Here is a 23,652-nt window from a genome sequence, read left to right as displayed (position 1 = left end):
GCAGGGTACCTATGCCTGGCACCCAACATAAAATAACAGTTAAGTCGATGGATAACAGGGCTGTAAAAATAAGGCAAAATGCTGCATTTTGTAGAATGTTTAAAAATAATAAATATTTTAATATATGTCTGCCATCACATCCCTGTCCAAAATGTTATATTTCAAAAGCCATCAAGCAGATAACACATTGGAGGGTTTAGATTTTAGATTATACAGCATTCATTTTTTATGCACATTTTTCAGATTTGCCTTTTCAGTTTGTAATGTGGTAGACCACAAGTTACACATACTATTCCTTCTCGCATAAGCCCTGCTTCGGCTTTATCTGATTGATTACACAACGGTAATAAAAAAAAGGGGGGAAACATTGGTTTGCAAAAGAAACATGGCACTAGAACGGAACATAAAAGTCGTTTATCAAGGTAGGAACGATATTTGCTGTAGCCTCTGCGCCCTTTGGCGTGGGGAGCAGTGTTGATAGAAGTGCTTCTGTAGTGCGTTTGTCCAGGATTCAGTATCCAAGATGGAGGCGATTAGTACAGCAGGACAGCATATGAGTCTAGCAGCACTAAAACAACACGATCCTTACATTAACCGAATTGTCGATGTTACCGGGCAGGTAGCACTTTACACATTCAATCCCAAAGCAAACGAATGGGTAAGCGGCTACGAAACATTCGGTTGTGCGCCTTAAAAACAGTACTGAGCTGACTTGGCGAGATTTCTGTGTCCACCGATTTAGACTCGGAGTGAAAACAAAACAAAATGCAAGTTCGTCTTTTCTGCTAGATATATAAAAAGTCAAGACGTGGTAAATGACATGGAAAAAAATAACAACGGCAATACGTGTCAAAATACGACGGAATTGTGATCAAGTGTTTATTTTCTACAAAAGCCACATAATGGTTTATGAACTGCGTTGTTCCTGTCGAGCCATAAATATATATATAGTTACTGTGTTCTGGACATTTTGGTAACAGGCTGAAATTTTGGTTAGATAAACCAACGCGAATTCACAGTGCTTTGAGATACTAAAGCAGGTTTTATGATTGATACAATAAGATTTATCTTTTTAAATCTAAAGTCCAATAATAATATTGATGCTTGATTTATGTTGGGTTAGATTGGGCACATAAGAGCAACAAAGTCTGTCACTAAAGCCTAATATGTAATGTCACGTTGGATTTGGAGGACCAGTAGCCTAAATTAAGTACATAACGAGTATTAGATTATATTCTATATGTTCCCATCTTACCTGAAGTGCTGTACTTAAAAGTAACATTTTGTGTTTGTTTTTGCCCTGTTACAGGAGAAGACAGATATCGAGGGTACCTTATTTGTGTACACCAGGTTGGTTTTCTAGACATACTTGTTTATTTCATGGAACCTGACCACTGTATTGTCTCTAACCTGATACACACTTTTACGGTTCTAAAGTGCGTACAGAGGCTGCTAAAAGATCATTTGCCTATTTTGCTCCTTGGTCTTGGAATGATTTACAGTGTAAACTTAAGTTGCAGTCCCGAATAACTTTAGTACAATTTAAGAGTTGTTTGAAGTAGTTGAGTAGACTTGTTACTGTTTGTTACTATTTGATTGTTGACTGTATTATGATTTGTTTGTCAAGTATTTTATTTTTGTATCTTTGTTTTGTACCGTGTTTTATTGGGTTGCTGCTGCCTTTCTTGGCTAGGTCGCACTTGTAAAAGAGATTTTAATCTCAATGTGCTTACCTAGTAAAATAAAGGTTTAAAAAAAAAAAAAAAAAAGTGTACATATAAGAAAGACTTAGAGTATTTGGGTCCAAGTCCTTTCGGTTTGTTTAACTCTAGTCCAGATTAGTGTATTATTTGTACATTGTGACTTGTTGAAAAAACAACCATGCAGTTGGACCTCAATTAAGACTTGCACTTAAAATGCTTATCTGACTTGATACTGTACACAATGCTGAGCTTCTGTGCAGTGCATCTTACTTACTAATGACTCAAATCTTAAGTGAAACTAATTTCTTAAACTAGTTGAAAAAAAATATTTTCCAGCTTCTTTGTGCTGCACTGAGAAGGTGCTCTATAAAAATTGATATTAATTGTTTTGCAGGGTAAACCTGATGGCAAACATGTGTATGTGTTGATCTGCATAGGTTTTTAGGTTTATTATAAAGTGTTTAATTGAATGAGGAACAAAATAGTAGCTGAAGAATTCACTGTTAACATTTGAAACTGTTCATTTTATTGTATGTCTGTCTGTAGCTTTCTTGGCTTATCAGGGTGGTCATCAGCAAAGGAAATCTGAGTTTCCTGTCTCAACACCAGAGAGCTTTGAATATCAAATAATTGAGACGCAATGACTTTGCTCTCTTGTAGGGAATATTGGACAGTAAGGCCCTTGGGAGGTTTTGCAGAAAGTACAAGTGAATGGTTGACTAAACATGACAGACAGAATCGGGAAACAAACTATTCAATCTTCCCCCACCTCAGTTCTTTTATTCATTAAATGGAAAAGTGTGCAAACTTCTGTAGAACCGAGCAACTGGGCTTCAGAATTGTATTTCATAAAGATTTAGCAAAAAAATATCTTACTGAATCACTGACTACGCTTGTTTACCTGCAGGTATGCCACGCCATACCATGGCTTTACAATCATGAATCGGCTGAACATGAAGAATCTAGTTGAACCCATTAACAAAGATCTGGAGTTTCAGCTCCAGGACCCATTTCTTCTCTACAGAAATTCAAGTTGTAAGTACAGTGTCTGTTAGTATGTGCTGAAGATACAGGCCAATGCTTGTGACTGCATTGTAAAGGACATTGCTGGCTGTATAGTGCCTCGCACAATTGTTCATTTACAGAAAACAAAAAACACTTCAAATTAAGTGGGGTAAAAAAAATAAATATTTAAATAAATAAATAACGTAATGACAGTGATTACATTGCCAACTGGACCAGGTTTTGCAGAATGAGTGAGATGCAGATCTTTCAAGTATTATATGGTGATGCTCCAGTTTTATATACAACATAGAACATGAAATAAAAATATGTTTTTAAAAGCATTGCTTTCTGTTCCTCCAATACTGAGTTTAGATATGTATCCTCCTATATATGCTTCTAGTTAACTTTAACCAGAATTCACAGCTAGCTGTGGGCTGCTGTCCAACCATCCAAGGTGTGAAGACTACTTTCCAAACCATGACTCCTACCATGGTTTGGTCACCAACTATCCAACTATCCCATATTCATAAATCTTAAACGTACCTGAAATAACACACAATACAAAAAGGTGTTGCTCTGTGTACAAGCAAGTGCAACTTTTATAAATTTGCCAAGAATATTTTTACTTGACTGATTCATCCCCTTTCGTTGCACTTATCTATTTAGACACACCTCTTTTAAATAGATTGATGTTAGATCTCTCAATCACTGGTTGAATTATTTTAGAAAACCAAGCCACCATGGGCAGTTGTCATAGATGCGTAAATCTATTTGATTCCCATGTAAAAAAAAAAAAAAAAGCCTGAGCTGTCTTAGAATGGGTGATTCATTCTATATTCTATAGTGTTATATCAATCACACTGCACAGCTATTACTTGTATTAGCATCCAACTCCTTACCTTAGTCTAACAGCCAGATGTCAGTCTTAATTGCCTAAATGGATAACATCCTTTTGGGGTCTACAACAAGAAATGTTCCACCATATCTCTACATATCTCCACGTTACAAAATGGTCCTACTAGTGTTCATTTTGTTTTGTTACATATCAGTGTTTCCCCTTCTGTGTTTAGGGGGTGGAGCTTGGATTTTAGCCTCTTACAAATATGAATAGAAATTCTGAGTAATATATACGGATTGTGCATAATAAAGAGCTGTTCTGTAGACCTGGGTAATATTCTTTATAGTACACTGATGTTTTTTATACAGTAGAATATAAGAGATGCACATGATTAGGTTCTATGTAACCCAAGGCAGCTCTTGTCATACACAGTATAAATAAGGAATGTGTTATATTCTGGAAATCACTGTACAATGTGACTTATTCCAGTTCTCAAGGAAATTTAGCATCAACTGCCGAAGATACAAAGTGGTTCAATCGTGTTGTGAAGATGAGATCTGTATGCTACTGTAAATGAATGTACTAATCTTAAGAAATGACGAAGATGAAATTGAATGCAGTTTCATCTGTAAACTGCATCAATGCACGTGGGTGTTGTAAAGAAAGCTCCCTGGTGCCCAGCATGGCTTTGTGTTGCAACGATTCCTGTCAGATTTTGCAGGCTGAGTCAGCGCTTGAAAAGTTTTATTTTTATGCATTTTTCAAAAAGATTTGGGGTGAATGCTGAGAGTATTGAGGATTTGAAAAATAAATCCTAAGTCTGTACTGTGCAATTTTGAACTAATCTCTTGGGCAGTCTTAAAAAAAAAAAAAAAAAAAAAAAAAAGTGTCTTCTTTATTGGGTTAGGCATGGCTTTGAATATGAATTCTATCTTTAATCATGCAAATGCACACCCTATGCATTAACCTTACTGTTAAGAAGTAATTTAATAGTTAATTCACAGAGTTTCCTTTTTGTTTTTGAGCTACATTTTCTAAGAGCATATTAAATCATTAAAGAAGTGTGTTTCTGCTCTTTGCATTGTAATATTTGCTAAAGGCATGTCCTGAGCACTGCTGGAATAGATAATTGGTTCCACTGTGGCAGAATTTTGTGATTAGCTACTGGGCTTTCTCAAGCCTCAATTTAAAACACCCCACTTCCATATAAGGAAAGATCCCTTCTGTGAAGCCTGCCCTGTACCGCCGTTACTGAAATCCTCCTGCTACTAAAGTGTGAAAAGAAAAGATGAAAAATCTGAATGGCTATTAAAGTAAAATAATAAAATAAATTACTTCAGCAATGGCTTGTGACAGCATTTGTATGGGACGGCACGTCTCAATTAATAAGCGCTTTCCGTGATATTTTAGTACAGATTTCTGGTGTTATAGTTCTGATATCAGCTGCGATTTTAAATAATTATTTATCCCAAGACAAAAGAGCTGGGACTTGATGGAAGGGCGGTTATTTTAGTGGTTTGATGAGCTCTACCATGATCGTATTGTTACTCTGACTTTTAAACTAGGAAATGTTGACTTTTTCTATTTAAAAAAAAAAAAATTAACGGGATCATTCTTAGACAGGAAACTGATACGATGCAGGCGATATAACCAATATTAATATCAGGTTCCTATTCAGTATATAGCTCAGTGTCTCATAGCCTTGTATCATACTCAGTGCTAATCACAGTGTAACTATACCCTGGTTGCCTGGGGGGCTGTAGGCTTACACATGGTCCAGACTGAGATTCAATAGCACATTCAACAGACTGGAGTTTAAGCAGCAAGATGCAGCTTTAAGCATAGGCAAGCAGTTGTAGCTGATAGTGACGCTTCAGTCCATCGTGTTTCTATCTAGTAATTGATTTGTCAGCCCGGTAACCTCCATCCAAAAGAATATGAGAGCAAACCACTTTAAATCCAGGAAAACCAGCAACTTACCTTGAATTGCAGTGAAAAAGTAGGTTTCCAAATCCGTCTCGGTTATCACTTTCCCTTTGTATTTGAGGTCTGACTCCAGATACAGAGGTTTGTTTATCAGAATGAGCTCCTGGGAGAGACCCTGGAAATTCATTTTCACAGCCTTAGGAAACCTGCATCGGAAAGGAGAAAGGAGACACTGCTGTTACTCAGAGGAGAGCCGAAGTGTCTTGTCTCTCCGGTTGTCCATCCACAGGTTCACATTTACCTTGCGGTAAGAACGAGGTAACTAGAAGAGGGAGCCTGGATTATCAGTTGCAGCAGAAAACAAAGTATGTCCTTGGGGTTTCACACTGCACAGAAAAGCACAGACAATTCACTTGAGAGAAGGGGGTGGGGGAACATGTAAGATTTCCTAATGCCGAAGGCTTGTATTCTTCCCGCATTCTTGGTAATAGTTCATTTTTTTTTTTATTCCAGTCATCTGGTAAAATAATGTTGACACAAACTGGTGTAGATGCCTTTTCGATGCAAGACTTGCACACACTGCCTCCCGTCATGAGCACTGTCACTGATGATGTTGTCAGCCTGCCATGTCTCTCCCATCACCAGAAGGGAATGTACAGGCTACAGCAACTTGGTCTGGCCCAGCCCCAGTGGGAGAGTGATTTCTGTTTTTTGTTTGGATGGGATGTGTTTCTATTATCACAACTATAGAAGATTGGCGCGGGGGGGGCGGGTGATAGCTGGGAGTGGTGAAAAGCAACCTGATAATTTGGTTTAGGCAAATAGCAGCTGGGCTTGTAGAATGGTTTTGGGATGGAGCTGCTACTTTGCTTGCTTTGCAAACCCGAAAAAAAGTCTCCAGACTCATCAACACGGAACTCTGTGGTTGCTAGGATTTGAGGTTCTAATAATAGATAAGCTTGCTAATACACCTCATTAGCAGAGTTAGGGTTGCCTGCTTTACTACAAACTCTGTTTCTCAAGACCCACCGCAAATGTTTGGTGATTTGAATAAAGCTGATTTTGTAGAGTAATTCGCTTTCTGATCCTTGAATGATTATGCATTTGACTTTGGAATTGGAACTTGCTGAAATAGTTATTTAATAAAACCGATCAGAAATAAAAAAATAAAAAAATCTAGATTTTTTTTTAGATTAAAACATTTTGCTTTACGAATATGGGTTAATCAATTCTCAATCCACATGTATTTGCATTTGATGAATTGACTAATAACTAACTTGCCTGCAATATTCCTTCAAATTAGCTTCTGAAACAAAATGTTAATGATATCTATCTTTTTAAATATGTGCATATATGTACATTTGTGTGCATGTATTAATTCTTGTGCACTTCAGTGAGATGCCCTAACACTTGGTAATTGTAATGGTAGTGATAGTGATGGTCTGACGTGCATGCATGTAGCCCTGTGGATAGATATGAACAAAAGCTTCTCTGGTTTGCGGTTGCTGCTCTTTTAAATATGATTTGCATAGTAATAACAGTAAATGTGTTGCCTCTTCTAATCCATGCAATTCACTGTGTGTGTAGGCTGTACTTGCTGCCTATGCGAATGCCTGAAATCAATTTGTGATGCCTGCAGCATATCAAACTGGTGGGTGGAGGCTTGTACTTTTGCTTTGTTACATTTTTCTTTTCAGTTCTGTTTTTTTTTAACCGTTTGCAGTCTGACATTTTTTTTTTCTATTCAATTCTTGACTGCATCAGCTAAAATTAAGTTGTTAGACCAGTGAAAATAAATAAAATGATATGATATGGTATTTTTTATTGTTAAACCTTTTATCAATTCCTCATAGATATATATTTTTTTAAGATGCTCTGTTTTAACAGAAAGAGCATATTGCTCAGTAAAGTGCTATAAAGTGAGCAGATGTATCTCAATGCTAGAGATGTCACATATGGTTTTGTATGTGACGTTGCTTTATGTTGTCAGCTTCACTCACTAACACTAGGACCTGCAACAGGACCTGTACCTGACAGTAGGTCACCATGAGATGCATCCAGCGCTCCAGGTAAGTTTATGGGTCTGGGAGTAATTACCTTGAGTCATGAGTAATCTCAATAAATACTGTACAATCTTTAATGGGAATCGGGTAGGCATTAAAAACAGAGCCTTCCATTTTAACTGCAATGTTACTTTGAACTACTGTACAGAGACAACAGGGTATTCAACTATTCAAAGAAGATAAATACACAAGTTGACTAAGCTCAGTTAAGGAATGGATCCTGGCAATAAAGTTGCCATTTGTAAAACTGCTCAGAGCTCCAGTAAGTGCACTTCATGCCTGCTTGCAGCTCTGGGGGTGTTGTGCAGTCTGTCGGCACTGCAGGATCTCACCTGCTCTTATGCCCTCTACCTGGTTGCGTTGATTTGTCTTTCAATCATTTTTCTTAGACACAGAAACATCAGGCGCTCTCGGCTTGCGCCTTCTCCTTCTTCCTGTGCCTTCTCTGTACCTTCTTCACTCATTCGTTCTGTTTTGTTTTATTATAAAATTCACATTTCTAGGGTAATGCAGTACCACTTTGCTCCAGTTTTCAGTGGAGGATTGCTTTTTTTCCTGGCTGGATTTTACAGGTTGTACCTTCTTAGTAAACAACACATATATCTACAGAATCTGCATAGTATTCCTTTTGATATATTCCCAAACATGTTTTATAACTTATTAATGCATTTCCTTATTTTATTTATCTGTATGGCTTTATATTGAAGTTTTAACTAACAACCCTAATGGGAGGTGACATTTCTAGTTGTGTTCATGGCTTGCTGAACAAACTGTCATACCTGTGACCCATCCCACCCCACCCCCCTTAAAACTGTGTCCCAGTAATTGCTTTCTGTGAAGTGACATTTTAGTGAAGCTTGGCAGAGTGATTCAGCCCAGCTCAAAAGGCTGTGGAAAATGAAGCTGCTAAAAATAGTGGCCAGTTTATTTATTTTTTTACTGCAGGTTGCAAACCCCATTACAACATCTTTGGCCTGCATTGAACAGGTGTGTCGACCATTCTCCAACATAGGATGAACAGTAGTGCAAGAATCCATTGCTTGTTAGATGTTAAGTATTTTGGCTTATATTAAGGGAGTTGAGATTTGGGGTAACTTGTATCATTTTGTTTCCCTAATAGTTTGTGCGTCACATGCAGTTTGTTTTCTAAGAGAATGCAACATAAGCCTAAAATCAGTGGGAAGCATTTAGAACATGTAGGAGGTTTGATGTTTGACTTTGGGAGACAGTTTATAATTTCTTGCCGTGCCTCTGGTAAGTGAAATGTTTCTACGTCTGTGAGTTCCCACGCGCTACAGTGATAGACTTTAATGGCAACTCCTTGTGACTTGTTGCCAGCAGTGCAAAGTGAATAATCGGACACGTTTAGCAGCTCAAACTGATTCATATGCATTGATGGCCTCCTGTAAGCTTGTTTGTGGCAGAATGGAGAGTGCTTTCCTTATCTCTTTTTTTGTCCATTAAGCTATCGTTAAGGGAGCTGTAGCTAAAGACACGGTATCTCCTGTATAAAAGGTCAGCTTTTACAGTACAAGTTGTCTCTTTTTCAATGGGATCGAGTTTGACTAGTATTGCAAGGGAATATAATGAGGTTTTCTAGGGATGTTGTAAACATCTAACATGCCCTACGCTCTTCATTAACAAGTGACACTGGTACGAAGCAAACATTACACACTGATCCTGGTTCTTGAAGCATTTAAAAAGGTGAGCTCGAAATCTGAACGCTCGTTTTGTGAAATAGTTGGTGTGAGGGGGGATGCATGCAGATGGCTGAAGAGCTAAAGTGTTGTCATTTGCAACCTTAGCAAATCCATTTGTTGGTTTTAAAATGGGAAATGAAAAGCAGCTTGCTTTTTTCACATTTCGGTGGCAATCTACCTCGTTTCTCTTGATCATGTATAACAATCACAGAGAGCCCTCTGTGTATGAACCCCCTTCACTTTAAAGCATTACGTATGTACATAGTTAGTGTATTGATGTTGGAAGGGATTATTTTATTATTTTTGGTGAGAAATGTCCTGCATTAGGGTGGGGGTGGGGACTGGATTAAAGAGCAGTTTGTTGTTTAAGGGATTGTATGAGAAGGCTTATGTATTCTTTGCAAATGCATCCATCACCGGTAATGGTAGATAATGTTAACTGGAGTTCTCATGGTGCTGAACTGACCCCTGATTGCAAACCTTGAGTTTGTTTTTCCTAATTCAGTGATGTGTAGGTAAACATCTTGTATAATGTGACCGTGTTCAGTTCCCAAGAGAACACAACATTGAATAGAATAACAAAAGAAAAGAGATACTAAAAAAAAGAATTGTTGATGACCAAAGAATAATCTATATCTGGTCCTGATTTTCAAATTCTTGGAATTTTACTTTGTCAGCATGTCGTACTCTTAACTTATTGTAAATGTATGTATTGGGGGGAGGGGAATTATATTTTATTTTTTAAATCTGTCATCCTTCCAATAATCACTGCATAAAACCGTACCTTGTCCAATTGCACACACTTTGACATCGGCTTACAGTGTTAAGTATCTCCCCAACAGCATGTATTTATTGAATGCTCAATGCTTCACATCTAGGCGTGATGTTTTTGGAGGTTGGCAGATTACACAGATTTTATCCCGAGCTTCCCTAATTGTATAAGCTTATACAGCAGCATATTCTCATTTGAAACAGAAGTGGTAAGGGATTACCAAATCAACTTTTGACCCTGCAGTGTGTGATGCTCTGTAACCTGCTGAGGCCAACAGCCTTGGTGGAGCTGTTGATACTTGCAGGACGTGGAGGGGAGAAGAGGGGGGTCAAGTGTTAAGATCATATCATAACTGTGTCTGGAAGCTTTATTTATTTATATCACATTGATATCACAAGGTAGAAATGCTAAGAAAACAACTGAAGTTGTAGGCTGCTGCCCACTTTACTTTTTTTAAGTGGTCATTTACATCTTTTAAAAGCTTTTTATTTTTTTAATAAGAATGAAAGTTGATGTTAAAATACCTAGAGGAGGTGGTGGAAGGCATTGTAGCTTGGAAATCTCCTTTTACTCCTGTTTTATTTTTTGTTTGTTGTTTTTTTTTCTCTCCCTCAGTGTCCATTTACAGCATCTGGTTTTATGACAAGAACGACTGTCAACGAATAGCACAACTCATGTCACGGTAAGTGTTTGATTTGTTCATTTATTGCATTGCTTTTCATTATTCCATCACACGTTATAAGAGACAATGGTTGTAGATCAACACTAATAAATGACGCAGATAGCATTTTACTGTGAGTTTCCAATCCGAGAACACACCATCATGGTTTCTCCTTGAGGTATTTGCTTTACCATGCAGGTGTTGGTGTTTTTTTATTTATTTATTTTGTATTTGTTTTACAACATTGTGTAATTGCTACACAGTGGAGACTTCCAGTTCCTTGTGATGAGTAATTTGTATTTTCTGGGGGATGCAAATATATTTGTGGCTGACATTTATTATTATAAATGTCTTCGATTTAGGGTGGGGATTTCTGAATTAAATACATGTGGTTACAGCCTGAAAGATGCAAACCATGGATGGCCTTATTCTGAAATGATATTTTGCCCCCCTCCATGTACTTTATATTCAAAATTGAAAGTGACACTGTGACCTTCATGGGGGACGGGGGGGACGGGGGGGAAGAGAGGAAGATTCCTCAGGGGGCAGATTAGCTGGTTTGGCATAAGGGAATGGTACACCGCCACTCTCCTTTTGAAGAACAGTCACTTGTAATCACTGGGGAGGCTGATTTCCAGGTACGGTACCTTCAGGCTCTGCTTCCCTGCACAGAACAGCATGCACTTCCTCGAGTGCTTAGCAGGCTGCCTCCACTAGCATGCGCACCGTTATGGCATACATTTAGCCATTCTGTGCATAATGCAAATTTGCAGCAATATAATGTGTTTCTATGATGACTGTTGTAAAGTTTGTAAGAAGCCAAAGGAAATGGGGCTGTAAGTTATTCAAGGTTATGCTTCATTATACAGACTAATCAAGTCAAATTCAGTGTTTTGCACAGTTCTTAAACTCCTAATGGAAATATTTAGATTGGAAATGAGAACAAGCATGTGAAATAAAAAAAATAATAATAATAATAAAAAATCAAATACAATTTATAGAATGATAACTTAGACTCAAACATAATTAGAAAACAGAAACCTGAATTGATAAACACAGTGCTATTGTGGAAAACTGCAATTAAATATATGAAGTATTCAGTGAAGCAGGCCTAGGTTTTGTATTATTCACAGTTAGTTTTTTTGTTTTTCTTGGCTTGCTCTCCCATAAAAAAAAGCATAGTCAGATGCACTGTTTGTCAACAGGAAATGTAGAGCAATGTTTATTTGGATTCACGTCATTAAGTTGGCTTTATTTTAAATGTAATTCACAGCATATATTTAATTAAAATGCATTGTTTGATCCCTTTCCTCTGTGATGCAGCCCCCTGTTTTTAATGACTGCTGCTGCATCAGAGATGAAGCAGCAAGCATAAAATGTCAGGTTTTCTTAGGCAGCCGCTTGCGTATCTGTGCTTGGAGGCCCTTCTGTCGTGCAGGGTCTGATCCACACAGACATGCTGCAAAGTACTGAGGCTCACACGTTCCAAAAATACCTGCTCAGATGATTATTCGCTCCATGATTTTCATTCCCTGGGATCGTGGGGTTTGTGTGGTGCAGGGTAGGGGCAGGATGACTCAGGTTATTACGTTCGTTTGGGGCAATTGAGGGTTTTCTAAGCAAAATCTTGTTAAAAGGTTTGAACCCGCCCATTTAAGGAGAAATAGAATGTCACATTATTATCTGGAGTGATAAGGGGAGAATGTGCATTGCGCTAGAAAATTGCTCTAAGCAAGAGCTGGCTTTAACTCAGATAATGTGTAAGGTTAAAAAGAATAGTCATTGGACGATAGGAAATAGTAATATAACCGCAGACTCCCACAAACCCACATTGTATGTAAATGTGTTCTTGTAATTGGGTTGTCTGCCTGTTTGTTTTCTTGTTAAAATCTTTATCTCCCGCTGTTCCTATTTGCTGGTATTTTTTGGGCATTCTTTGGGTGCCTGGAGTGAAATGACAGATGCTGAATAAATTAAAGCCGTGAATCTATATGTAAATTCTTAAACCTTCTTTCTACGTGTGTTTGTCATTTACTGTTTAAACTATTCATGTACATTCTCAAGAATACAACTTCAGTATCCAAAAAGTTGAGCTTCTGTGAGGCAGAGAGCCTGAAGTTGTGTTTAATAATGCAGGTTCTAGGAATGGCTAGAGAAAGAAGATTGCTTTATATGAGGAGCACATCTTTCACTGTGTTTGATGTTTAGTGTTGAAAAGCATGCAGGGCTGCCCCGGATGTTTTGAAAAGAAGCTGTGCAGATACACTAGTTTGCTCTGTGGATTGGCACATATCCAGTACAACAGAAAAGGAAATGCATTCGGTGAAAGCTTTCTTATGTAAAATGAGTCTGTATAGCAACTTATCCATCTGTAACCTAAGATACCAGATCATCACTAGGATAAAAGCTGAGAAGCTCGTTTCTAAGTGACACTGTGATATACAGCTCAGCTAAGGGTTGTTGGCAGTTCCCCGAAATGCTCTGATCCCTTCTGTGAAGGTTAGCCTTATTTTGAACCTCTGACATGGGTGATTGGTGGCGATTATCACCTCTCTGCACCCATTTATACTAAAAGTTGTACAAACTTTTCAAGTTATTTTTTAAATATTTTGTTTCATTAGTTTGTTTTTTTTTAAATGCCTGAGCAGTTTCATCCATTCCAGGTTTTAATACGAGCTTGATTAGCCACAGCGTATAGTTAACAAGCTCAGGTGTGTCTTATTAAACTCATAGTAAAACGAGGAATGGCTCAAACTACTATGCAATAGGAGTCTTATTTCCATCCCTGTATTTGGATACTCATTTTTAAATTGATTGTAGAGTACATTTATTTTAAGAGCATTGGAACCCTGTAAGGCACTGCTTAAATACATTTCTTGCTTCCTTAGTATCTTGGGAAAGCAGTAGATTACACTTGAGTTGGAGATTTGTTTAGTAAAATAGGTAAAGCACAGTGATGGAGGGATGATGCATTGTTTTTTTATAGAAGGTATTTTTTTGGGGAAAAACATGCAGCAGTTGTTGTTTTTGACAGCTTTGTGACAATTCAAAATTATTCAAACAATACTGAAAGTGTTTGGTGTCTGACTTTGTAGCTCAGAGTTTTTGGCGTACCGACACCTGTTCTCTCCCCTGACTGCTGCCAGCCTGCGTGTTCGTCTCATCAGTCCCAGTGTAGCTGGTAGGTTGAAGGGTAATTGTCTTTCTGTCTTTAATCACCTGCAAGACTACACTTGCTTATTATAACACTCCAGGATGGAAACTTCAAGGATCATGCACTGGCGATACTGCACGCTGCTGGTCCCTTTAAAACCACTGTAGCCAATTCATACCACCAATCTGTACAAACAGGGATGGAAATGAGACTCCCATTACATAGCAGCTCCATCCATTGCTGGTTTTACGATGAGTTTAATAAGACACACCTGAGCTAGTTACCTGTACACTGTGGCTAGTCAGACTCATGGTAAATCCTGGAATGGGTTAAACTGCTATGCAGCGGGAGTCTTATTTCCATACCTGACCAAGCTTGGACTCCGCATAGACTTGAAGATTTATGACATTTTTTTTTTTAAAGTTTTCCAAGGCAGACAACTGTGACAAAAAGGTTGCCTGGTAAGTATAGGTCAACACATACAAGCTTGATTTACACTTCCCGTTGTTACAGTGCTCCAGTGCTTAGACAGACATGTTCTTGTAGAACATGTGCGTGTTGCCCCAAACGTAAAATATATTTGTTTCCACCTGCAGCAAGGCACAGATCTGTTTTTAAACCATGTCTGATCTCTGCCTGTGTGCTGAGAATGCTTTACTATTTATTCTTGCTTAATGAAACCTGAATGAACCTGCTTGCAAAGAGAGAGCCTACATTAAGAACAATTCCCACTACAGGGTTTGGTTACTGGGATTGAAGCATGCAGTTTGCATGCCATGTACAGTATTTGTAATGCCTCTTGACACCTGCATGTGAACATAGTGGGTGCCACTTTTAAAATCTTTTCATTCCCATAAGTATTTTTCTATGCACTAGAAGATAAGATAAATGTGGATTGTCCTCTTGAGAATGATTAGCAAATATTGTAGTCCATGACCATTTTGTCATGGAAATGAAATGACTGATCATTTCAAATTGGTTACCAGCGCTCCAAATATGAGTGGCATGGAATCTGCAAGGCTAATCCAAAGCTCTTTCTACATCTGTGCACTTGTATAAAATAGGAACTAGCAGCTACTGTAGCTTTAAATGACTTATTTTTAATTCATATGTTAAGTAGTGTAACATCACATACAGAGGCTGTGTGGACCAGGAGGTCCCCAGTTCAAATCCTGGTTCACTCACTGACTCACTGTGACCCTGAGCAAGTCACTTAACTTCCTTGTGCTCCGTCTTTCGGGTGAGACGTTGTTGTAAGTGACTCTGCAGCTGATGCATAGTTCACACACCCTAGTCTCTGTAAGTCGCCGTGGATAAAGGCGTCTGCTAAATAAACAAATAATATTAATAATAATATATATCAAGAAGAGAATGATGGTGGCTTATTTATAATATAAGGGAGAACCCAAATCTCCCACAACAGGCGCCTGCTATTTCTCTGCTTTTAAATAAGGAGTGAAACTGAATTCGTGGAGCCCATTTAATAGCATTGCGACTCAGTAAACCTGCAGTTTGGATTAAATATTCCTAGATGAGTTCTTTTTATAGTCTGTTTGGAAGTGCTTGTAGCAATACGTTTCCTCACAGGAGAAACCTGTTGCTTGGCACTACTGTGGATAAATTGTTTAGGTGGTCACTCTGCTTTGCATTGATGTTGTGCTAACCTGTTTACATTGCTGTGTTCCTCAGTGTGGTAAAACAAGAGGCAGAGAGAGCCCAACAGGGGTCTCCCGGCAGGCAAACACCCAGCAAGACCAATGGATGCACTGAAGACAGGCCTATCGACATCCTGGAGATGCTCAGCAAAGCAAAGGATGAGTATGAACGGGTGAGCCGGTCCTCCGCTAGCGTGTACAACAGTCAGGTGGTACAGCAGCTGTGTATTAAAGGGCTTTTAACTGCTTGTATTATATTATAGTATTGTATTAATACATGTATGTGGTACAGTGTTTAGCTTTGTTCGGACACAATAATCTGGCTTGGGTTTGTGTTTACATATTTTGAGATTAAATCCTGTAAAATATGTTTATTTTCAAATAAAAATATAGCTGCTTTTTTTGGCATGAAAATCATTAAAGAAAAGCTTTAAAAGCTGTAAAAATTGTCAACAGAAATAAAAATGTGGAAGGAAGGCAGACGTTTTTAAATGGAGGCACCAAGCGAAAAGCTTTTTTTTTTTTTTTTTTTTTTTTTTTATATAAATTGGGTTATCATGTTATGCTGTCTGTGAATTCCAGCATCTCAGAACCTATATTAATGGTCTACTTCCCTGTCGTGTTAATATGTACTTGGAGTTAAACTCTCCATGACTGGAGGGTGGGCTTTTTATTTCCAAGCCCAAAAGTCAGCCCCTTTCCAAGCTGCTGCCTAAAAATGAAGGCAGCTGGGTTTTTTTGTTTTCTGTTTCTACATGGAACACGCTTCATTTTGCCTTGTAGTCCATTCCAGATGGGTCATACAGTAATCCCAGAGTGCTGTCTGCCAGTTTTCCATTGGCTAAGGATGCATCTGAAAGGAGATTTGGGAAGTTCTGAGTGATTTTAATCCAGGATTAATTCTCCAGCACTGCCTGCATCAGGCCCAGATGTGCGAGTTTGCTGACCCAGCAAGTCAGGCTTCACACAAAACAGCCCTCCCCAGTGTAATGTTCTGAGAGTTCACAAGATGACAATATGCACGTCATTTAGATCCAGTGTCAGGAACATAACTCCTTCCCTTAGCTTCAGCATAGAGGAGCTGGAGTCCCCTTTTATCTGTCCCACGGTCTCCCAAGTGTTTTTAAAGGGAAATCAAGACTGTCGTGGAAGCATTGAGGCAGTTTGTGAAATGAGGGAAGATTTCAAAATGGAAGGAAAGTAGGGCCATTTGTACTGGTGGAGGGCAAGACAGTGGGCACATTAATACAGAAGGCTTATGTTTCAATTTAGGAACTAATTGGATAGCCATTATTGAGCCTGCAGCCAATGTAGGGAATATTTGGTACATAGAGGTGACCTGAAATGAAAAATGTTTAATAATTGCTTTATCTCCAGAATATACTGAAGGTGTTTGAATATATATATATATATATATATATATATATATATATATATATATATATATATATATATATATATATATATATATATATATAATATATGTGTGTATGTATGTATGTATGTATGTTTTAATTATTTTTTTTTTATGTCTGAGAAGCTGGCTTTGCTGGCAGACCACAATTCTATGCACTAATATATGCTGCCCCTTACTGGTGGATGGATGATATTGCTTAAACTCTAAATTAAGTATTTGCCTTATTTCTGTTTATAGACTCAGATTGGTGAATTTGATATCTCTTCAAGCTCAGAATTGCTTCATGCCCGCAACGCTTATAAATCTTCATCAGGGGAAGCTACTGAACATGCAGCCACTTCACAGCAGCAAGAAAAGGTACTGTAAGCAATACATTGTTTAGTTAAGTGTTAGTGGTAACATGCTTTTAATGGAAACATGTATATTACATTCCTCTGATATAAATAAAGATCTATATTGTATTTACACAGAATACTCACCCAGGACCGAAACAGATAACTGTGGAAGAGTTATTTGGAAGCTCTTTGCCAAAGGAACAGTCGCCGATGGGCTACCCTAACTTCGGTACACCAGAGAAGACACAGCAGGACGGTCTCCTCCGAAGGCTAAACCTCGCCCAGTCTTTCCCATATGAGCCTTCGTTGGTATCCCAACAGGGCCTGGAGAGTTTAGGTGACAGCCTTGGTGCCGCTACCTCAACGCAACACGAGACTCTGACACACATGCGCCAAGCGCCAGCTTTGGTTTCCCTACCGGATATAAAGAAACTCCCGAACTCCAGCATTCGCTCCAGCCCTGTTTTTCAATCCGTACACCCTGCAGAGGCTGCTGGCTCTCAGATACTGTCTAACCTCAGTACCGACGGCAGTGACCTCATGAAGGTGATGCAGCAGTCCCACATCAAGCCCACCTCCCCCCTCATGGTGTGCCAACCGGCTTCAGAGCAGCTGAATCCTGCCCCGCACTCACAGAGCGCCATTCCGGGAGGGATTCGGCCCCCGCTTGGAAGCAGTGCCCTCAGCATGGGCTTTCTCAATCAAGACCTCCTCCACAAACTGAAGCTGACACCGCAGCACGGCCAGCTCTCTCAGCAGGCACTGAGCAAGCCAACCCTCGCACCAAACTTCCTGCCCTCCCTCAGTCAGCTTGCAACACCAGAGTGCTTTAAAGAGTCCATCTCTAAACCAGTAGCTCTCAATTGCATCCCGGCTACCCCTGTTCAGGTACTATCAGTTTAGAGCAAAAATGCTGACCATCTGATACTGTCTGTCATATTACACACTACAACTACTAGAAGTTACTAAAGGGCTATGTTTTATAGCTTCTGTTTCAAAATCGAACCTGTTTATTATGCAGTTGTGTTTTCTCTGTCGTGCTCTTTAGCTTCTGCGTAGATCCTTGTTTACTGTGCTTACTGACTATAAGCAAACAGCTTCGAAGGAGATCAAAATTAGAGCTGCAAGCCCCACAGGGCCATTTTACAAACAGCTTCAGAAATCTAAGTGGTTGAAGTGTGTGAACAGTTAGTCAGCATGGGAAATAGTATATAATACTGAGCATCAAAAGAAACGTATCACTTATATTTGAGCATCAAAAGAAACCTATCACTTATATTTGAGGATCAAAAGAAACGTATCACATATTTCACTTAATTCACTAGATATGATCGAAAAATGACAAACTGTTTTAGAGCAGGTGCAGTGACTTTGTATTGTGCCGATTAACAACTGACATCACGAAGATGCTGCAAAATGATCTGTCGATCTTGGGCAGGTGTTGTGGCTCTTGGTTTCCCAGTTCGTGGCCTGTCATTGACAGAGTGTGTCTGGTTATACCGTCTCGCCAGGTTTGAAATTGCTGGCTGTGAGCACCCAAGACGGCGAGCGACAGTACGCTGCCCTCGTCCAGCCTCCAACATGCCAATTGCACAAAGGCGATGCTCTCTTGACAGACGTGTTTCATATTGGTTTTTTTTTCTGTTATTTTCTTTATTGCTTTTATTCAAGCTTGCAGTTCAACATCTGAAATCACTCCATGTCCAGTGTCCAGTCAACTGTCTCACTGATTAGGTGATTAAGTGCATATGCTTCAGTCATTGTCACTCAAGCGTGTAATGGTCAAGGATGAATGATTGAGTGATTAAAAAGAAACCAAAAACATTAGTCAATGTTCATCATTTATGTACATTATTAAATGCAAAATGTAGATGTTTTTTCCCGGATTTCCTAGCCATGATCTTACTGAGTTTCTTTTTGGATCAGAAGTGTACTGCTACATTACAAGAGAAGGTGCATTTAAACCAGGTGCTGCTTATAGGAACAGAATTTAAAATAGCTTTATAAATGTGTAATTTGTCAGTTGGGTTATGGAGTCCTTGCATAAGAAATAAAGTGACTGTTTTTGTGCAGTCTAAAAGTTTAACAAAATAACTGCCAATAAGTAGATTAAGTGACTTACACCTTGCAGAAGACATGGCCTGGTAGATAATAACAGCAGTCAGGTTTTTTTACTATTATTTTTTGTAATCAGGGAATGCCTCATGCTTTGGGTATTCATTACTTCATTAAAAGTACATTTGTTGGTAACTAGTAACAAACCACAGTAAAGAATGTTTTTCTTGTGTGTAGAGTTGGGGGGGGGGGGGCTTATAGATTATTTATAGTTCACTGTCTTCAGTGTTTTGTTCTGTTCCTCTGTGTTCCTGCTTGAGGAGATGGTTCTTCAAATCCTCCAGCCCCACTAAACCCCTGTATCTCCGCAGGTTGTGCCACCACAAGTTACTTCAGTCTCATCTGCAGAGTCTCTGTTAGTCCTCCTCTCCCCAAGCGTGTTCCAGCAGTCAGCAGGCAAGCCCACAGAGCCAGACAGCATGCCCAGCTCGGCATCACCGCTAACACTGGCAGCAGAGGCTCCGCCATCATCCAGTGTCTTCAGTAGGACCCAGCTTCAGGAAACCTTAATCCACCTAATAAAGGTAAGCAGTGCAGGCTGTCAGTGTCCATTCCTTCCACGGTTTGGTTTGGTTGGTTTACTGGTCTCCTCTTTTTGATAGTTGTCTTTCCTTGAGCCATCTACAGGTGGCGCCGTGTGCTAGACCTCTCTTCTATTTTAATTCCCTGTTTTTTTCTTTTTCAGAATGATTCTAAATTCCTCAGTTCCATTCACGAGGCCTACCTTCAAGTTCTAGCCAAGGATCTCTGCAACATGAAATTATAGCCCTCGAACTTTGGAACTGCACACAGAAATGTCTCTATTGTGAAAGAGGTGGTCTGTAATATGCAGTAGTATTTACTAGAGAGCGAAAAATAGAAGAAAAAAAACTTAGATGCTATAGTATGACTGATTCTCTTAAACTTAAGTAGCTTTACTTTGGTCGATCACCAGCAGGTTTACATTGAAGAAATAGGCACTTGTGGTGTTGCACAAAATGAGTATTTATATGCTATGTATTTTATCTTGTTGCACGGTTTCATTTTCAGTACTATTTCATTTTCAGCAGTGTTTTGAAACTGGGAACAATACATTTAAAAAAAGTTATATAATGTTTGGTGTTTGTTTTTTTGTTTTTTTTAATTTGGTTTAAAACGTATCCCACCATTTTCTGAAAGATTAGCCCAGTAATTATTCATAAAGGCTGATGTCAGTGAGTATTAAATCATGCAGTACAAAGCTACTGCAGTAAAGTACCAAATTTAGATTTGAGAAAAAAAAATCTGTTCTAGGTGGGCCACTTTAAAAATAGATGGGGGGAAAAAATATGTAATTCAGCATGTCGCAGTTTTTGGTTGGTTTCTTTTTAAAAATATATTGCTCCCTTTAAAAAAAAAAATTATCTTTTGCAATATTTCTGCTACAGCAGATATTGACTATATAATGGTCTTTATTTCCCTGCATAATTGTATACTTTAGGGTTTACCCTTACATAAGCATAATGGTTGGTTTGTATTAAAAATTTGGTCACAAGAGATTTTCCATTTTAGTTCTCTGTTAAGATTCTTTATCAGCAATCAAAAGTAGCTGCAGCGTTCTACATGTGTTTACCCCTGTGTAATTATAAAGCCAAAACACCATTCAGAGTGAAGCATCTTATTTGTTCAATGAAGCTCTTTGCTTTTTATATGATGAAAAACATGTTTTTGTTTTTGTTTTGTTTTGTTTTTTTTGTTGGTAAGGATCTTAACTTCAGAGGGAAAATCAAAAAGCAGCATAAAAAAATCATTTGAAATTATCGAATGACCAAAGCTGCTTTTTATTTTGCTCTTACCATTTCATCAGAATAAGCCATAATCAACATAGCAATCAATCGCTCTTGAAAAGCATTTCAGTGTGTATTTCTCCACTTGAGTTGCAAATTGAAATTATATCTGGATTGTTAGCATTTTCTTTTGCCCTTCAGATCAAAGCAGCCGAGCTAAAGAGTAAAATATATATATATTTATGTTTGAAACCAAAAAGCACAGTATATGAATTAAAACTTGCGTGCAAGACACCTATTCTTTTGAGACTGACCTTCTATATTGGCCTTCAAAACAACTTGGAAAGACTTGCAACTGCAATGCCGTGCCTTGTCTTTTTCAAGGATGTGTGCAATATAAAGCTTTGTTTAGGGTTATGTTTATTTTTAAAGATGCAGTGTCTTAAGTTGGAAGTAAGTTGCTTTTTATACTGTGGTCATACCTGTTTTTAAATCCAAGCCCTTTTAAAACATAATTTTACCATCCTTTATATTAATGCCTCCTTTGCATACATGTGTAAAGACCGCCCACGAAAGCTGGTTATTTCTAAGTTTCTTTGTCAGTTATTTAATTTGGTTTTTAGGAAGGATGTTTTCATGAGGTACTGCTTCTTAAACCATGAATATTTGTAATGTTATATTTTCCGTTTGCCTTTGTTACAGTGTGGGAATAAATACTGTGCCATAAATTGGCGGGTTTTTATTTTTTAGAAGCCTGTGTGCTTCAAAGAAACAATCTGTAAAAATTGGGCATTTTTCATCAGTTAATTTTGTACATTACAAATATATTTTTTATAATAAAAACAAATAATCCTGGTGCTTTTTAGCACCTCCTAAAAGCGTTTTGTCATTGTGTGTTTTATAAATGGCGCAAAAATATAAATGCAATGTCTTGAGTGACTTACACAAATCATATATACATAACACAGTAACAAACAGTTTTTATTTTAATATGTTCAATATGCTTGAACATTACATATTCTAATGAAAAGGTACACCACGGCCTGGCATCAACAAGATACCTTGCTGTTAAGTAATTAACCACTAGGTGGCGTTGGATGCATTCACCATGCCTGAAGAATTCTCAAATAGACTAGAGAAGAATCAATATTTCCTGAAAATGTATTCTACTGGTGTATACTAGAATAGATGGTGCTACTATCAATCCCTAACTCCTTTCAAGTAAACATGAGCCATTGTAGGTGGCTAGCTAAACATTGCATCCTTTATTGTGTATGTACTGAAATGTTACTGCTCCTGTTTGCTTAATAATACAGAATACAATTCAGTAACCCTTCCAGTGATAGCAACGCAACTGTTGTGATCAAGTTAAATACTACAGTAACACGGAAAGTGTTTTTATTGTATTCACGCTATCAGCAGGGCTGGGATCACTACAGGCTAGCACATATATTCAAGGGACAGTAACTCCTATGTAATGCATTCATTTCCTAAGGGTTTTTTGTTTTGTTTTTTTGTAGTTAAATATTAAAGATTACAATTATAGTACTGCACTCAAATATTGATTTGGAGCTAGCTTTATAATAATATAACACAAAATATATTCACATGAAAACTGTGGTGCTATACTGCCATGTCACAAAATCTAACAAGTTTTTATTACAGTGCCTTCTGATGGATAAAATACTGGAAACCCATTCAATGACTGTTTTACCATTTGTCAAAGGGTGTGATTCAAGTTTCTTTTGTATGTTTTCATACTATTGTACTTGATAACATGTATTTAAAAATTCAATTGATGCCTATAATTAATGTGTTTGTGACTAATTAGCTATTTAAAATATTGAGTACTTTGTATGTTTCAATATTAATTCAATCAAGTTATTAATCAAATTGATAAATTTTGTTACATACCAGTAAATTATTTATTATAATGTTTGGATGTTCTGCTATTTTATTGCTTCGGCTCGTTCACACTCGTCTAAAAATAACGCTAGAATATGTTTTGCTGGAAAATAATAATAATGTGTGTCTATATATATATATGCTGTATAATTATGTAATGCATTACCGTAGTGAGTATGTTGTCAGTTTCCAAAATGGTATAGTGTGGGTGGAGAAAATAGTTTATATATAATCATTGAAAATGCAATGAAAGTACCTGACTCTTATTGTGTGTTAGTTTCGCGTCGCGTTTCTTCATCTTACTCATTCGGCTGAGTCGCAGTGACTTTGCATTCTGGCTTTGTTTAGCGCTTACTTCCTTTTCTACAGTTAGTCACATAGGAAGGTAGTACAGCAGGCCTACACAAAAGGTGTGGAGAAGTTCACTGCATTGCCTTATCACTGCAGGAAACGATCGCACACTCGCGCCTTAATTATCATTAATATTATTAATATTATTAATTTAATTATCGGGTTATAAAATTAATAGCCTATATAATCATACTTTTGCGGCCAAGAAGCTTTTTTATACGTATCTAAAAATGTATTGTTGAATAATTTAATAGATAAAATTACTTAAGCCGTTTTTAACGCTACAACCGGTACACCTATAAACACT

General features: G+C 37.9%; 1 protein-coding gene across 1 annotated transcript; it reads left to right on the top strand.

Moving 5' to 3' along the window:
- The first annotated feature begins 451 nt into the window (after positions 1–451).
- On the top strand, positions 452–21,967 carry LOC117414098 (mRNA-decapping enzyme 1A-like). Its single transcript, XM_058999874.1, has 9 exons — positions 452–658; positions 1,310–1,350; positions 2,611–2,738; positions 10,623–10,689; positions 15,512–15,650; positions 17,132–17,251; positions 17,365–18,117; positions 19,656–19,868; positions 20,030–21,967. The coding sequence occupies exons 1-9, from the start codon at positions 524–526 to the stop codon at positions 20,108–20,110; spliced, it is 1,677 nt and encodes a 558-aa protein (XP_058855857.1). The 5' UTR covers positions 452–523; the 3' UTR covers positions 20,111–21,967.
- The last annotated feature ends 1,685 nt before the right edge of the window (positions 21,968–23,652 follow it).

This window comes from Acipenser ruthenus, chromosome 25, assembly GCF_902713425.1.
Source record: "Acipenser ruthenus chromosome 25, fAciRut3.2 maternal haplotype, whole genome shotgun sequence".
NCBI classification, from domain to species: domain Eukaryota; kingdom Metazoa; phylum Chordata; class Actinopteri; order Acipenseriformes; family Acipenseridae; genus Acipenser; species Acipenser ruthenus.
This window is presented reverse-complemented; position numbering and strand designations above follow the sequence as displayed.